An 18,017-nucleotide genomic window follows, 5' to 3' on the forward strand; every position below is an offset into this window, starting at 1 on the left:
ATGTAGTGTGACTAGGTGTCTGACTTTCAATTGCATGCAGTGCAGAAGTGAGCCATGCTGAAATAGTTTAGCAGTTCGCTATGTGGTCAACCACACAGAGCCAGAGTGGTGTTTGTAAAGAGTGAAACTTCAAGACTAAAAAAGTATTATACTGTGAAGTACATGGGGATGGGGGTACAGTGATCTGCATGATGCTGTGAGTCCCTGAAGTCTAATCAAGTCTATTTTCAGAGTAGGCCAAACTACAGGATGACATGGAAAGTCCCAGCAAGTGCTTGGTCAGTTGGAGACTGACTGACTGAGAAGGAAACTATGGCCTAAGGTTTAAATAGCTAGGTTATTCTGTGAAACACAAACAATGATGCAGCAGACATGTGCTCTGTTTAGTGCTGGTCCAGCTTGCCGGACGTTGATGTAGATGTAGATCCTACACTAACTAGAAATGGTCAAATGTGCTAGTTTTTAGTTATGACCTGCGAGGCTCTAGAGATGGCCATGTTGGTCAGTAGGCTAACTCCACTATGTCCACACTGCAATATCTCCACAACTATTGGATAGCTTGCCATGAAATTTTGTAGCGATATTCATGGTCCCCAGAGTGTGAAGCCTGCTGACTTTGGCGACATCCTGACTTTATGCCGAGTGCTACTGGTCAATGTTCTTACTTATCAATAGAAATGTCTCCAAATCTACTTAAAGGATTGCTAAATCTCATATCCAGGTTTTCAAATACCCATGATTTGAGTCCAGTTGCCAGATGTTTTCATTCAGGTGCAGTGGACTGTTGCAAATACCATCAGGTGAGCTAGGAGGAGCCAAAGGAACCTGATTTTTTCACACATTATCTGTCTCATGGACTACAGTTAGGATAGAGTGGCAGTTTCAGCAAAAATGGCAAAAAGTTATTTAATAAAAGTTACCTACTGAACCTTTAATGGATCACCACAAAGCTTTGTATAGATCTTCATGCTCCCAAGATGATAGATCGCAGTAACTTTTCCCTGACCCTTGGTGATTCCCATCAGCCTCAGCTGTACTTTGTGTTTGGTTTTTTTAAAGTGTTGTGCTAGATCATGAAAAATAGTAGTTAGTTACAGTAACCAGTTACCTCATTGAAAGGTAACTAAATTGCTTTATTGATTACTCCCACTAAAACAATAATACGTATCAGTGATCAGAAACTTTTTTGTTACTTTTTTAATGTCTACTAAATGTCTAACAAAATGGCTACATATCACAATAAAGCACATTTTCTGTAAATTCGATGAACAAATAGTTTATGTAAAATGATCACATGGAAAGCTCTATTTCTTATTACATTTTGAATTAAATACTCAACAAATAATAAGTACTTACTCATATTTGATTCTTGTTTTCCTTCTTTTTAAAATCTAAGTGCAAATTTGCAACTCATTTTACGGGATCAAAATATTAATGTGTAAATATCAAAAGGAAAAATTGAAGCATTTTTCAATTGTATTTGCAAACTATAGTCATGTAGTCCAAGCTAGCATGGATTGACCACCAGCTGTAGGCTCAGCACTATGCTGCTTTTTCCAAACAATCAGAAATACCTTCCAAATCACACAAGATGAACAGTACAACAATGTAAGTAAATATTAACCTCAGAAACTTAACCGTTTTTAGTCAAATCAATGAGATGTTCCAAATAAACGATCTGCCAAATAGGCCAGTGAACATATTCACATGTAAGCCTACCTATACAGACCTGTAAGGTATATGAGAAAACTGAAAAGCATGCAAGATAGTGAGCTTTTGGACTGGAGTGGGCTATGGCTATATGGTGGTTGCTTCAGTTCCAAATGAGAGGAAATCAGGTCTGTGCTTCTTGGTGGTTTTGTGTGTGATTCTCATAATTTTGATTTTCTTCTTCCAGCCAGCTATTTGTCATGCTGCAGTGAGCACTTAAGTTCCATTACTGAAGGTTTAACCTGATGGCGAGGAGGATATGAAGACAGATTTCAGGCTGTCTCCTGATCTTGCCTGAGTGTCTGACTTGGAATCCCAATTTGAATGACCATTTCATTGCATTTTTCAGTGTCAGGGGCCATTTTTTTTTTTTTTTTTTTTTTTTTTTTTTGAGCACAGTGAGTTGCAGCATTAGTCCTGATGTAATTTACATACCATGAACAATGTACACCCATACACAGAATGTTTTAATCTTCTGTCTGGGGCAGAATGTGAAAAGTTTCCAAAATATAAATCTCTGGCATGTTTATGTCGTGTTTTTTGAGATAAATGGATGCATGAGGAATCAAATTAGAGCCATTGCAAAGGTTATTAGTGAATCACCTCTCTCCCTCCCTCTCCTCTGTCCATCATCCCTGTTTTTGTTGTGATGTTGTGACCAGACGGGACAGCTGGTCAGCCCTGCTCGACCCTCCAAAAACCTTAATCGCAAACACACACAGTCTCACACATGCACACAGTCACTCACATATACACCTGTTGCTGCTCCTCCTGGTTGAGTTTCATCACTCGCTCAGATTCTCTGTTGTGAAACCCTGCTCATCAGTTTACCGCTCCCTCTGCTCGCCTCTCACATCTGCCAGCTTGCGTGGCAACCGGCCGCACCACATGCCTCACGTGGTGTAACATTCGCCCTCTTGTTTGTTTCTCAAAATAACATCAGATCACCTATAGTTTTTCCAGTCCCCAACCTTTTCTCACACACTCCACCCACTGTCCCCTGGAGTCTATTCGCTGGCCGTGAGCGACTGAAACATTTGACCTAGTGACTTCTGGTTTCAAAGAAATGTACATAGCCTCCCGCGTAACACCTCCTGGTCACATTATGTTTACCGCACATGACACAGCTGACACTGGTCTCTGAAAGTCATAGATGAATGAAATTATGTAATTGCTTTAGCTGCTCTTGATCCTTACTTTGAGGGATCGTTTCAAAGGAGATTGTGTAATTCTTTACAGAGATCTGAATTACCTGCATCAATCCCAGTCATAACTTGCAGTCCCAGGGACACTAAACCAAATCACTGGTGATATTCTGTCTTGCTGGCTAAACAGAAAACTAAATTTGTCTTTGATGTCCTCACTGCATCTGTCTCTTATTTTTCCATGTGCTTTCTTCTATCAGCAGAACAATCTGAGACTTCCTTGGGCACCTTTAGTTTCACCTGCGACAGGTGGAGCAAAACCATTTCGACATGTTCCCACTCGATGATATTCAGGCAGTTCCTTGTAAAAGGATATCATCTCTATATCATCTTGTGTGTGTGTGTGTGTTTGGATGGGAGGAACTTGTCTGGGCTTGTAAAGTCTCCATGTGGACAGGAGTGTGAGCGGGGGAAACAACCACATGACACATACAGGACACGTGCTGCTCAGATTGCATTCTCTGCAAACTGACTTGTACTGTTAAGACATACTGAACCGATAGTTAGAGAGATGGAGAGAGGACACATGTATGAATTGACTTTTTATTATTTAAAAAAAAAGTTAAAACCAGTGAATGTATCATACTAAGATCCAAAGCAGTGGAAAAATACAGAAGCCTAAAACTTTAAATGCAATCTGAAGTTATATTTTAGCAAAATTCTGCTGCATATAATATTTGGTGTCAGTGTTATCACAATAACTTCATCATCATTTTGCCTTGAAGTAACAGATCGTGATCCAAAAGTTCACCAGACTCAGCAGCACGTTCAGACCTAACAGCTGAGCACAGCTTTGACTTGCACCAAACAGTACACAGCCCCAGGATTTAAACATGACAAGTGAAATCTCATGATTTAGAGCAGGCCGAAAATAGCACTTTCACCATTTGTGAAGTCAAGCCAGTTAAGAAGGGGCTGTGCAGCAGGGCAGCTTGTTTTCTTAGGTTTGCTTGTCAAATAAAAAAAACATAGAAAAGACATGGAATATTGAAAGAAACATTTTCAGTATCAAAATTCTTATATATACATGAATGTCCCAGGTGTGCATGATTCTGTATTTCAAGCACTTTTAAACAGTCCATCATTAATGAAAGCATGAGTGGTGGAGACCTGCTACATAGTGAAATCACTGTATTTCCAGTAAGTCATTTTCTCTGCATGAATACTTTTTGATTGACAGTCATTCAATTCAAATGAATAATGTCAAATATGAGTCAGACCTCAGCTATGATTTGGCCCACGTGTGTGAGACATGCGTCAGGGTCAAGGAGCCATGATCAAACAGTTTATATGGCAGAGTACCCTTAGACGTCCAAGTGTCTGTCTTTGGGTCATAGCACTCGAAAATGTCTGAGTCCTCGATGACGTCATGGCCGTTAATGTGACGTCCGCCGGTGACGTAGAGTTTGTTATTGAGAATGGTGGCAGAGTGGTGCATCCTCCTCTCCTTCAGGTTGGCACACTTGATGAACCGGTTGGCCTTGGTGTCGTAAGCGATTACTCTCCTGGTGTATCCTGTGACAGGGGAGGCGTTAGTTTGAGAGAGGCAGCACAGGTGACTCAAGCAGAGCTGCAGGGATGTACCTCTACAGTCTAATTCATCAGGAAATAAATCAACAATAATGAATTACAGCAAAATGAATATGTTTCTTTCTAGATTCCTCTCTCATTATTAGCCTTTTTCACCGGTGCTATCTACCTCCAATGATGTAGATTTTGTCATCTATAATGGCAGCTGGAGCAGACACATTCTTCACTGTTCTGTTCTCCATCTTAGACCACATGTTCCTGGCAATGTGATACACCTACAGAAGGGGAGGTGGGAGGGGAGGGCAGCAGATTGAGTGAGAGCATAGACAAATGAAAACACAAGCAGTGGCTTAGTGATTGGAGAACATTGCGTCTCACCTGTATTATTCTGACTGGGTTCTGCATGGCGTCCTCTCCTCCAAACACGTAGATCCTCTGGTTAGTAGCAGCCACTGCAGGGTGCAGCACAGCCTCAGGCATGGGCGCCATACGCTCCCATTGGTTGAACATACTGTTGTACCTGATTATGTTATGGACAGATGTGTTATTATTTGCCACATTTGTGAGTTTTTGTGCTGTATGCGTGGATAATTATGGTCCACCTCACCTCTCCACACTGTCTGTCAGTCGTCTGTCAGGCCCGAGTCCACCCAGGACAAAGATGAAGTGGAGGTAGGAGACACTCTGGTGGGCAAAGCGTGGCTCCAGCATGGGCTCTGCTGTCCGCCACTGGTTCGTCTTGAGGGAGAGGGTGTAGACGGTCGTACTGACTTGGCTGCACTTTGTGTTTGTGGTCAATCCTCCGATCACATACAAGACACTGTGAAGGGCGACGTAGGATGCTTTATACAGACGAACGGGAAGCTTGGCGAGCCACTGCCACTTCTCGCTCTTCTCGTCAAAGACGAGGGCCTCCCTCGAGGTCTGCTCGTTGTTCTTCCTTCCTCCTACCACCACCAACATGTCGTGGTAGGAGTAGCGTCTCGGTGCCACCCAGAGAGGTTTGAAGTCAACTGCTGTGTCTTCAATGCATTTTGTGTTGACGGAAAACATCAGGCGTCTCACGGAGTCTATGAGCTCAGTGCAGAGGGTGGAGGACTGGATCAGAGGGTCGTTGGCTATGAATTGGAAGAGGTAGGTGGGATGGATGTGGCGAAGACGAACTTTCTTGAAAAGGTCACTAATAGAACCGCGCCTGGATAAAGGATCATGGTGGATCCAAGCAACAAGTGTCTCAAAGACCTGCTCCTCCTCCGCACAAAGACTATCATCCTCCAGGTATTGCATGAGCTCTGCTAGGGACAGCTCGCACAGATCCTCAGATGAGGACACATCAGAGAAGCTCTTCATGGCCATCTCCTTTGCTCTGTCTCTCAGACTGTTACAACTCATGATCTCAGAGAGTCTTATCATGCTCAAACAGTTGTCAGGGCTCAGTTGCTCCTGAAGGAAGCTTGAGCAGGCCTCGAAAAGGCGGCCATAATGCAACATGGATGCCGCCTGCATCAGAGGCAGCACAATATCCATGCTAATACTAATGAGTCCCGTGTAAACATAGTCAATGATACTGCTCAGAATGGCTGATGTGATGCCCTTTAAGTTAATTTTGGCCTGCTTCCTCTCCAAGAAGTTGTTGCAGAACATGGCTCTGAAGTAGGGGCTGCTGGAGACGAGGACATTACGGTGACAGGGGATCTCAGTGTTATCTGAGCACAGTGACACATCGGTCAGGATGTTCTCCTGTCTCAGTCTGTTGAGCTGCAGGAGCAGGTTGGAGGACTGCTCCTTGTCTTTGTAGTGGAAGACCTTGATGGCTGGTTGGTCCATGCTGAAGAGAAGGACCGTGTCGTTAATGTCAAATTGTTTTCATTTCATGTTTTGTTTTGTTTTTTGATTTAGCCAAGCCATTTCAGGGCTTGCTGTAAAATAATCTATCATGTGAATGAATAGTAGCTCTACTTTAATGTGGGATCCACTTCACCAAAACAGATTTAGCTTTAGTTTTAGTGTCACAATAAAAAGATTTTGCCCCACAGCCAGGCTCAATTAATCAATCAATTCAATCGTGTATCTGTAATTTAGCCTGCAAGTAAGCTTTCCAATCTTTCTGATCATTTTGGAGACCATAGCTGTGCAAGTATTCATACAGAAACACCTCCACAACTATTTCTGCTGCAGGATTATAATTCATGTTCACGGAGGAAGTGCGCTCCGTGCTTCAGTGGTGTTTAAGTTGTGTGCGATGATGTTTATGTGGAGCCAAAATGTTTTGTTTCATTTCATCTTTTTAACTGGATGAATGTGCAGCTTCTTCCCCCTCCCGTGGCATGCAGTGCAAATTAAGACAAACAAATGTACTAGTTTAGATTTAAAGCAACATCATTTGACTGTTACTTTAACAGATGTTTGTATGCACTTTAAACTTAGTCTTCAATATTTAAGATGAGTACAAAACAAGCTTATGCTTAATTAATATTTAAATGAAGTTACATCAAACACATAATAAGAGCGTCATATACTGGACAAAACAAGTCCAACGCTCCCGGCAGCATTACTGGAACACATCTCTTACCTGCTCCTCTTGCCTCTATTTATGTGCTCTGGGGGTCCCACTCTGAATTCAAACCAAGATCTCAGCAGAAAATCTGATGTCTTGACATTTTCCTGTACCTTGTTCCTCTTTTCTCTCGTGTTGATGCTGTGTGACTGTATGTTCCGAAGGGGGCTGTCTCTTTGTAGGAGCGTGTTGCGTACTGTTTGTTGTTATGGTCTCTTTCCACGAGGCCTCTGTGTACATTCCTCCCCTAAAAATAGAGGCTCTCTTTGGCAACACCGCTGCAGACTCACATGTGACATGTTAGAGCGCTTTCTTCTTTCAGCGAATGTCTGACTCCCTCGCTTAATCTCTTTCTTTCCCTCTCTTCCTCTCTTTCTTTCTTTCCCTCTTCCTCTAATATCATATTCTAACTTCAGTGCTCCCTCCTGGTCTGATTTCTCCTTTCTTCTTCATAGCTTGCATTCCTATTCACTCCATCATCTTTATCTCTGTCTGGCACATGATTGTAGCAGTAAAAACAGCACTGATACTTGATAACACTCATTTTGTTGGCTGCTCACACTGTCGGCTGGCTGGCTGAAAACAGAGAGGTACAAAAACAGGATTAGGTTGCTGCTGAAGCACACAGAGATGTGATGAAGTCTGCATATGAGGAAAATGAGCAACCACATTTAAAACATACTGGCCATGACTGTTGACATTACAAAAAGTCACTGAGTTCAGCAAATATTTTCTAAGTTTACCAAGAGGCTTGGGTTAATAGAGTGAAAAGAGCTTTACTCTGCACTGCTAAATGTTTTCGGCTTCACTTTTACACCCATTAAGCATAAAGAAATATTCCTGTTTAACTGTAAATCAGCAGCAGGTGCTTGTGTTATCCACCTTTTGTATTTGTTGAGCTCATTTCCATCTCATTTGTTTCATGCTCGCTGAAACGCATGAAGCTTACTCTCTATAGTTCCAGCATTTCATGGAGGGCATCCCACAAGGTGGCAATGTGATTGTTTGCCCATTCCTTAAAGCTGGAGAGGAATCAAAGAATCACAGCTCGCTCGGCTGTTTCATAAATGTAGGTGTATGAAAACAATAAAACTAGAATGCAATTTCAGTCGTCACAGACAGCGGTGTGACATGTTTTTCTTGCGCTCAGGCTTGTTTATGAGGCTCGGCAAATCAGACACAAATAGCTGCTTGAGCGACCACGGCCACTAGAGTGCAGTTCAATGTGAATTGCACAACAAAATCACTAGCTTAGACCATAAACTACTTGTGCTTACTAGCCATCGATTTGGACAGTTTGTCATTTTGTTGTCTGTGGGCTAGACTGCAGCAAATGCAAGCAAAATGGAAAAAAGAAACTCACAAAAAAACCCTGAAATTGGCAAAATACATGCAGGAGAACAAATCGTGCAAAAATAACTATAAATCAGATGCAAACCTAAATGTGATGTTGAAAAATGAGATCACAAGATCATCACATTCCCTGGAGATGCCATGAAATCACAGCTGCTGTCATATAGCAAGCAGGCAAAACTAAACAGCACCATCTAGTGTTTGTGTCTACAAAAAGTCATTTTGGCTATTGTGAAAAACTGGCCCCCTTAGTATGAAACTCCCTTGCATTTTTAACTGTATGTATGTTTGTATGTGTTCAGGGGCTTTGTTTCAAATTAAAATGCACTATAAACAGCTCAGCTAAGTTGTAGGGTAGTAAGTTGTTATCTATGCCTGCAAGGCAATCCTGACTGTATCAAACAAGTAAATGTCAAAAACAAATATCAGCCCTTTTCGCATCATACTGACATTTAAATTATCTCATCGATCTGGATAGTCAAGGGCAAAAGCGTAACTTGTTTGCCCAGAAGACTGTAGTGTCATTTCTCATATTCAAAGCTGTGATTGCATCCTTTAAACTTAAGCACATTGTCTACTATCTCTGTTCCCTCACCTTGACAAAAAGGACTCATTAATGTCTGCCTTCGGGCTACAACTTATATTAAAAGTTAAGGCTTTGGCACACAGTTTTTCAGCAGAGCATTTTCATGCAGCAGCATTACTGTTGCCACCCACCCCGCCCAGTGCTGTGTCTTCATATCACCAAATGATTATCTTCTCATAAACACATGGTCTAATAGAGCCTATACCCAGGGGATTTAGATCACACTGATTAGTATTGTGTGTGTGCGTGTGTGTGTGTGCTTGTGTGTGTGTGTGTGCTTGTGTGTGTGTGTGTGTGTGTGTGTGTGTGTGTGTGTGTGTGTGCATGTGTGTGTGTGTGTGTTTGTGTGTGAAGGGCAGACAGCTCTCCTTGGACAAATAAAAGACTATTTGAAAGTAATATGGATTGAGTTCACATTGAGTCTATCTTCTGTGCTGTACTTGTCTTCATTTGATTGCACTCAACTCAGTGCAGGACTGCAGGTTATATTTTGTTTTGCAAATGGAGTTTTTACCTCTTATGACACTAAAATGTGAGTAGTATTGAATTATTTCAGAGGTTCTGTGATACATGGGCCATTGCAAACAAAGAGCACTGGGGAAAGGGTGTACTCATCCCTATATAAGCCCAGATAAAGATTCTTTTTCATCTGTGTTTGCTCAATTAAGGCCTTTTTAATGAAATCAGTTTGAAAGTGAATGAGACCCTTTGTATCAGTGCTGGTCAGTGCTTTTCTATGAGCCATCGGGGAGGAGTTAAAGACCAATAAGGAAGCCTGCAGACCATCATGTTTTGTTTTTGTTTTTTGAGGTTATGGGGCTCACCAGCACTTCATCCTGCCCTAAAACCACTCAAAAATCAGCTGTCTTTTCTGTTTGACTCACTGTGGTGCTTGTTTCTATCCCTCAATTGTAAGTTTCTTCCTGAATCTCTTTCTTGTTGTTCAGTGATAAATCTAAGGCTTGGTCTGAAGTGTAGCGGTTTGTCACTTTTTCTCATGTCTGTTTAGATAACTTGCCCTGGAGCCGGGGCACTCATTTTGCGCTTGACTAAGCTTGCTGAGACTTACAGCCCAAACAAGCCTTGCTCCCACAGCAGAGTCAAAGAAGACCAGCACTTGTGATTTGCTGCACTGACTTTTTCATCAAAATATTTTATTACTGATTCTCACATTGCCAGCGGACATGGGTTGTTATCTGAGCTAAACGAGGCCAATATAAAGCTTTCTAAACACCTGGGGTTGAGCCATACATGCCCTCAATAGGTCAGGTTCTGGCAAAGCACTTTCAGTTGTAATCCTCAAGATTTCTGTTCTGGTTGATTTGGTGACACCTGTGGTTACCATGGTAGCTCTAAGAACATCACAATAACACAAATCTTAGAGTTCAGTTCACAATGACACATTTGGTCACCATCTGAGCCGGCAGAAAAGATGATGCCAGTCCCTAAAATGTACTCAGATTACATGCAATGTATGCTTGCGCTTGTCATCGTCTTGTAAATGTTGTCCAGTGCAAAAAATGCATAATTATATCTGAATCTTTTGTTTGTGTGTTTGCGCAGCATTTGAATCTAGTGCAGAAGTGGCGGACTCCGCCACTGATGATGCAAATTACTTTATAAAGAGGAAACTAATGAGTGTAAATATATCTGATGGATATAGCAGAATAAATAGCAGCCTAGAATGTTATCAAAACTGACTCAATGTGATGAAAACCTTAAAGATTAGAACTTTAAGATTACAGCAGTATCTTAGCAGTAAGTGTTAACATACCTGATTGGTATGAATTTAAGCTAACATATGACATCAGTTCAAGGTGTAGATTATCTGCTATACTGAGCTTAATTTGTAGTTCATTTTGTATCTTACACAGACAGCTCTGATGTCATACTGCAGCTGAATCAAGCCTGAGAGTGTTGATTTTAAGAAAACAGATGGCGATGAGAAATTCAGTCTAGTTCCCAGTGTCTCGCAGATAGCCCTCTCAGACCAGCATTATTGCATCCACTAGGTGTCAGGCCAACGTTATGCAAATTTCAGAGTAAGCTGACTTTGTCCCCTGTGACTTCCAAGCAGCTATCAAGGCTAAACTCACAGTTGGTGAGTAAACATAACAGATGCATAAGCTGGTGAGATGAGAATTGTTTCCCTTTATATTAGCTATTTTTAGGCCAGCACCAACAGAATATTTCCTCTAAATACACAGAAAGAAAATGAAGCTATTTACCCTCCAGATACCCTAAAATAGTTTTTTTTTTTTCAGTGCTGCAAACATGCGCTTTAAAATGGCAATTTGCTCAGACACAGATAGCTGAAACAACTGAAACAGAATCATGCGATAACCTCTTGAATCAATCTACCGTGGGGTTTTACTCCAAGGAGCAAAGAGATCCATGCCAGGAAACTCTGAGCGCAGTAATCTAGCTTTGATGGAGAGACGTCCATGTGCAAATCAACACAGAGCGAGGGGGGGGGGTTTGAACAGCAGCCTACAGAGACAAAGGGAGGGAGAGAGCAAGGCAGGGCGGTTTGTGGTGGGATGGAAAGTGTACGTGTGTGTTACATACACACATGCTCAAGCAGGGGTGAGGTCTTAAAGGGCTTACGGTTAGCTGCTTAAAATTCTTCTGATGTAACCAACACATGCAGGACATGTTATTTGGAAAGAAAAAAAAAGTGCTTTGTAGCAACAAAAAGTGTGGAGGTGGAGGGGGAAAGCTTTGTGTTTACTCATTGTGCCCTCCGCTGTAGCCCTCCCAAGGTTCCTCTCTTGTTGGTATGCCGCCATTCAGCCGTCGCCACTGTGCAACATGGCAGATACAGCCTCCCTTTATGTCTGCTCTAATAGACTCGGCTACACTGTGTGGGTTAGTGGGTGGCGTGCGGATGGAGGGGGTGTTTGTTGATGTGTGTGTGCCTTCATGTGCGCTATATGTTACTACATGTGTCGGAGGGAGGGGTGAGTGTGTGGGTCCATATTTGTGTGTGTGTGTGTGTGTGTGTACAGCAGATATTGATATTCCACTAGCGGCAGAAGCTGAAGCCAGTGTCTTTAAAGTGTCAGCCCTCAGCAGCCAGCCAGGTGTACCCGAGGTACAGAAGAGAGAGGGCGAATGAGGGAAAGGGAGTAAAGGGAGTAAAGGGAACGAGGGAGCCAGACAGAAATATAGAAAGAGAGAGCCCATGAAAGACAGCAGAAATACAAAGGCAGAGAAGATGAAGAGACAGAGACTGCAGAGAGGGAGAGGAAAAGAGAAAAAACACTGAGACGGGGGGAGAGAGAGAACACTTTGGCGGGTTTTCTGGAGGTGATGTCTTTGAAGGCCTCTATGACTGTCTTTCACCTCTGTATTCTGGCCGTCAGACAGACAGACAGTGAAGCAGATGGACGAAGAGGGAGTGGTGGACGCAGGGACGGGCAGTGGAAATGTCAAAACAGGGTTTAAAACAGGGGGTTTACAGGTGCAGCAAGGGTCAGTGAGTCCATCATAACACAAAAGAATAATTCACAAAGACATGAAAAAGCATAAACAGAGCAGTGTCAAAAATGCTCCTCCCGTAGAGGTGTGAGTGTGACTGCACTGATCGTATCATGCCTTACTATACTGGATTTTGGATTTTGGACACAGCAGTTAAACATATCATTTTCAGTCAGTCTTTCTCTAGTGCATTATGTTGAAAGGTAAACAAAAGGTGCTTGGACCACAAGAACAAATAGTGCCAATCTCTGAAAAGTTTCTGAGAAGATGAAGAAGAAGAAAGAGGAATTTTCTTCGCTGTCATCACTGCTTGAGGTCTGAGCAGGACTAGTCCTTTAAAGCTGCTCCAAACAATATTTTTATAGTTAGATTTAAGCTTGTAATGACGAACCAACAAAAAATTATCACCCAATTTTGCAGTTCCCCTCAGCTCTGCAGAGTTTTTTAGCATCCTATGTTGATTGTTTTGGTTTCACAGCCACACTCTCATGACTCATTATAGCCATTTCCAGTCACACCGGACAGCTGTTTCAGCCAAAGGCTCTAAAAACCCACTGCACACTATTTGCCCAGCACCAAACAGCTGGCAGGCAACGTCATCTACTAGCTAGAGAACATAGTGGAGCACTTTGCAGCTAAACCGCCAGGATATCCTCCTCAGGAGTTATTGGAAACAAAAATCAGAGCTAAAAGGGGAGTGAATATTGAACATCTGCCTGATGTGTGAGTTGTTTCAGCAGTTGAAGGTGATAATATGCCAGCGTTGTGTTCGCAGCTTGTTTATGCTCACCAAGTGGCCAGAAACATCAGTCAGTGCTGGTTCAACCTTTATTCCTATGGGGAGACTCCACCGGGAGCAACGCTCTCTTTGTCAGGAACATGCTGTTCACACTCACACAGTTTACATTCACGCCTGGAAGCTGCCCAGTACGACCACAATCTGATCTGTTGGCCACCGGGCAGTTTGGGGATTAAGGGCCTTGCTCAATGCTCAGTGGTGATAATGATGCAGAACTTCTGTTAAAAGAAAAGCTCCTAACGCTCAGGCCCACCGTTTCTGCTCTCACTCTCCTTGTGCTGTACTCCTCCTCTTCCTCCTCGTGCCATCCATCTTCTCCTGCAGGCTCCTCTTGGGTTCGACAGGTTATCATTGTTGCACTCTTCTTCTATGCCTCCCCATCTCTTCCTGGAAACCTGTTGCGCTGCTCTCCTCCTCCCTCATTCCTCTCTTGCGCTCCGCTCTTTCCTCCCCCTCGTCGCCCTCCCTCGCACTTCTAAACACCGTCCACTTTAATGGAATGTACTTTAGTGGCGGGTAATGCAGCTTGGGATGATGATTGTTCTGACCTTGTCTAAGACGGCAGTGTTTCGTCAAACCGGACCCACTTGGTGCCTGTGTATGGATTCGCTGAAAAGGAACATCAAGAGCTAATCTTCTGAACACAGATAAAAGACCACATTCCAACGAACGAGGCACACAGCCTACTTGTGGAAGTGCCGTTTAGCCCCAAATCGGTTTTGGACACAAGTATTGTATCTATGGCTGCGTGATGTCCAGCCAACACTGGCTCAAGCCAAATACCGTTCTTTACCCTTGATGGCAGCACAAACAGTGTGTAAAAGGATATAGAAGAAGAGGAATAATACTAGTTAATACTGAACTCTTTACACTGATGTGTTCTTCTGGGTTCAGTGTCAGCCTCCTTGGCCTCGGGTGCTGTTCAGAAGTTTGTTTCATTTAGTGCAATCAGCTCAGTGAGCTGTGTCACTGGACCTACATTTGCAGGTTTGTCCCATCTGCACTCTGGTCTATTTCCTCCTGACCTCTGCCTGAATAATTGAGGACTGGAGAATCTGGGTTATGAAGGAAAACAGCACAGAAAATTGCTGTTTATCTAACTAAATTTTATTAGAGTATGTGAGTGGCATCAGAGGTCGAGCTGAGCAGTTTTCAGTAACACTACTGCTTCCCTCTGTTCTATACACATGTTGACTTAGCTCTAACCTTGACTCGCTGTGAGAAAGAGGCCTTGTGTTGACAAAGGCATGGTTTATGTAACTAACATGTTTGCATTGCTGTTCAGTTCCTTTTAGCCACTAACACTGTACAAGACTTACCGCATGCATTACGAACAGAGGAAATATGCTGTTCAGAATCACTGATAAGAGGTTTACACCTTCAGATTTCTAATTCAAACTCTTACATACAATGTCTCAATTCTTTGCCCATGGGTTACCAAGGGCAAGCATCCTTTTATTCTAAAGAACAGCCTACACAAGACTTCAAATAGCAGCCGTGTCTACTAGAAACTGGCTGCAAATAAACACATGTAGTAGACATATATAAGACATATATATTATAGTGCTTTCTATTTATGCAGCATTTCAAAAACAGATGTTCACAATGGGGAAAAACAAAAATGCAGATTGATAGAAAAATTTAAAGGTTGGGAAAAAGAGGAGTGAATACAGGTTAGAACAAATGATTTTTTTTTCACTTTTTCTGAGATTAAAGGATAACTTTCGTTTTTTACAACCTGGACCTTATTTGTACCATTTACTCACCCAGACAACTTTGGTGGCATTTGGAGTCGTTTTGAAGAAATTAGCCCCAGAGGAGTGGCGTGTATATCCGTGTAATGCGAGTACTCGGGGCATCCATGCGCAGCCTCTATATAACGACTTCCTGAAATAAGAAAAATAGATAAATACATTTTTACTAACAAGCATGTCAAGGTCAGGGTAGTCTTTATTATGCCTGAGGGGCAATTTGTTGCACAGCCAGCGGCTATACAGTCATGATAAAATAATCAGCACACAAACAAGTCACAGAAAAAAACATAGAAATTGGACAATGTTATGTTAAGGATCAATAGCCGGAGGGCCTAATGAGTTCTTCTATCTAACTTTTCCATTGGTCCTGCATCTTAGCAAAGTATATCTGCGACCAGATGGAAGCAACCTGAACTTACTGAACCAGGGTCAGAACCCTCCTTGTGGCTCTGTCTTTGTACAGCAGGGAGAGGTCATTTAGATTTGTGTCCACATTTTTTACTGCACATTCCCTCTAATTTGTTCCTGTTTTTTAAAGTAAGTGACTCAAACCAGCAAACAAAAAAGAAGGTTGGAACAGATTCAATAAAACATTCTCGTGAAGGTGGCGTCCACGGGAAAACTTCTGAGCTTCCAATTAAAGTATATGCACTGATGTGCTGTTGCACAGGCAACATCAGGATCTGGTTCGAAGGTTAACTTCTCATCAGTTAAATGGTAACATTTATCAACCATGGGAGGGGTGGGAGTAAGTCACACATGTACAGATCTCAACTGTTAGCCTTCAAGTCTCAAGCAAGTCTCAAGTCATAGTGGTAAGAATCAAGAGAGGCAAGTCGAGTCCCTGCGAGAAGACAAGCAAGTCAAAAATCAAGTTGTATGAAATTCTGATGATCCCCTCCAGTTTCCAGATTTAAATCAGTGCCTATAAAAAATGTTATTCTCAACATGAACAAAAACCGCTCTGTGAACTTCACTGGTCCAATCAGTGGAGATGTTTCTTTGTGGGTTTTGTAGTGATGGATGAAGTTGGATGTGGTGGTGCCCCCTCTGTGATTGTTGCCTCATTGGCCTGTGCTGGCCTGCTGCGTCCTAGTAGGCTGCCAGGTTTGTGTGCATCACACAAGTCCTTTCGAGTCATCTGTCGGTCTTCTATCAGTTTAATAAAGCAACTCTCAAACCCTAAAATTTGCAACTCGAGCCTGACTGGACTCTAGTCTCGCACCTCTTGGCCTCTAATTAAAATTTTAATTTTGTCAACATTCATCTCTTCAAGGTTTTGGTGTCATGAAAAAAGTTATAAAGCCTGCTGAGAGGATTAGAAGAAAGAATGGATTAGGATTAAAAGAAAGAAAGAAACATAAATAATGACAGGTTTGGAGATGGCTCCATAATTGTTGTGAAGCTGTGGGTTTGACATTTTATTTCCTTTAAAAATGGATGAAGAAATGGAAGATACAGAACCAGAGGAAAGATATCTATTAATGAAGACACGCAGTCTTGTTTTTGAATAATGAGTTAGAAAAATATCCACAGGGCCAGAGGAGATTTTCATGTTATTAACCATGTCAACAAGATGCATAAAAACAGCTTAACCTGGACAGGAGAGGGGTATCGGCATAAGGACTCATAGGACTGCTAGAGTCCATCTTTTCTCCAAAGAATAAAGCAAATGTGTCGCTTTTCTTTCAGGAGGCAGATGGAGCAGCAATCTGAGTAAATATCTCACCTACATTAAAGCCAGTGATTCTGAGACCGACAGGAAGCTCGACAAACCTGACAGAGGAGTCTCCAGCTGTGTGGTCAAACCTCTCCTCTCCCCCGTCTCATTTTTTTAGCCGCTGGAAGTGGAGCCGCCTCTGAACATTTTGCAGCTTACTGAAGCAGTGAGACACAATGTAGGATCTGACCTTCTACTTTTCTTCTTCACAACTTCTGTCACTTTTCATGTTTTCTCGCAACACCATGAATACCTCTGAGGAGAGATTGTCTGAAATCGTGCGCCTGTGTCGCCATTGGAACGATTATCGCAACAGGCTTTCAGCCTCGCCTTCCAGTGTGACCGGTATTGTCCCAAGGATTTGTCTGAAGGATGGAGAGGCAGGCGCAGAAACAGGCAACATTTCATCCAGCACATATCCAGCCACAGGCTTGATTGGTTGTATCCTGCTGTTCACAGTTCAGACCCAATTTTGGCTGTTCAGACATTGTAGGGCTACAGCCATCCTCATCATCATCTTTGGTGGGGTCTAACTTATTTCAACGAGCTTCACATCACTGTGCTGTTATAGTAGATGGTTCAGGAGGTTTGAGCTTGTGTTTTTCACAGTGGAAAGAGTCTTAGTACCACCAACTGCACACAATTCACACTTTGTTGCAACAATGTTCTTGTCATCTTTCATGGGAATATTTCCAGCTGCTGCTTGTAAGCATTTCCATTTTCCAAGCTAGCTTGCTGCCTGGTGACGTGCACATGAAAACGAACCCAGGATGTGCTGGATTGCTGGACTTCAAATCAGTAGTGGGATGACAACTAAAATAAATAAGGTTGTACTACACTGTTCGTGGCTGGAAAAAGTCATATTACTGCTGTAAAACCTTCCAACTGGTAGTGAAAGAGGAAGCCCTCCCACCTGTTGCCACAAATAATGACCACTGTCCTCTTTTCGGGCTGATAGAAAAACAGAACATCGCTGGTCCACTCTAACATCTCCCTAGTTAAATATGAACAAATGTGAGCGCAGGGGGGTGAGGCTTATTAAAAACGATCAGTCAGTCAGATTGCAACTCACACTCTCTCACCGCGCTGCTGCCGGGACAAAGCTGTATGTGTCTCTGTGGGGCCCCTGATATTGAATAAAGACATGCCACACTCATGGAAAACAGCATTGCCGTAATATGTAGCAGCAGTAGAAACTTTTCTCTCCCCTGAAGGCATTAGATTCAAGTGTGCCATATCTCGTGGTTCGATGGCCTGGTCTACATGGGAACAGAGTCAAAGAGAGATGTGAAGAGGCTCCTTACCGGTTTTGTGGCTCTTTAC

General features: G+C 42.6%; 1 protein-coding gene across 1 annotated transcript; it reads right to left on the reverse strand.

Moving 5' to 3' along the window:
• Nucleotides 1–3,506: 3,506 nt before the first annotated feature.
• klhl38b (kelch-like family member 38b) lies at nt 3,507–7,124 on the reverse strand. The gene is made up of 5 exons (XM_041943175.1): nt 7,018–7,124; nt 5,053–6,273; nt 4,824–4,965; nt 4,615–4,720; nt 3,507–4,430 (listed from the first exon to the last, which is right to left on the reverse strand). Exons 2-5 carry the CDS (start codon nt 6,270–6,272, stop codon nt 4,141–4,143), a joined length of 1,758 nt encoding a protein of 585 aa, XP_041799109.1. The 5' UTR covers nt 6,273; nt 7,018–7,124; the 3' UTR covers nt 3,507–4,140.
• Between the last annotated feature and the right edge of the window lie 10,893 nt (nt 7,125–18,017).

The sequence above is a fragment of the Chelmon rostratus genome, chromosome 8 (genome assembly GCF_017976325.1).
Source record: "Chelmon rostratus isolate fCheRos1 chromosome 8, fCheRos1.pri, whole genome shotgun sequence".
Lineage (NCBI taxonomy): Eukaryota > Metazoa > Chordata > Actinopteri > Chaetodontiformes > Chaetodontidae > Chelmon > Chelmon rostratus.

What these genes read in the sequence shown, in the direction of transcription:
- klhl38b (XM_041943175.1), bottom strand. Translation starts at nt 6,272, where the DNA reads ATGGACCAACCAGCCATCAAGGTCTTCCACTACAAAGACAAGGAGCAG. An exon ending in CTGACAGACAGTGTGGAGAG is followed by an intron (nt 4,966 to 5,052) that starts GTGAGGTGGACC and finishes TAACATAATCAG; the next exon opens with GTACAACAGTATGTTCAACC. An exon ending in ACCCAGTCAGAATAATACAG is followed by an intron (nt 4,721 to 4,823) that starts GTGAGACGCAAT and finishes CCCCTTCTGTAG; the next exon opens with GTGTATCACATTGCCAGGAA.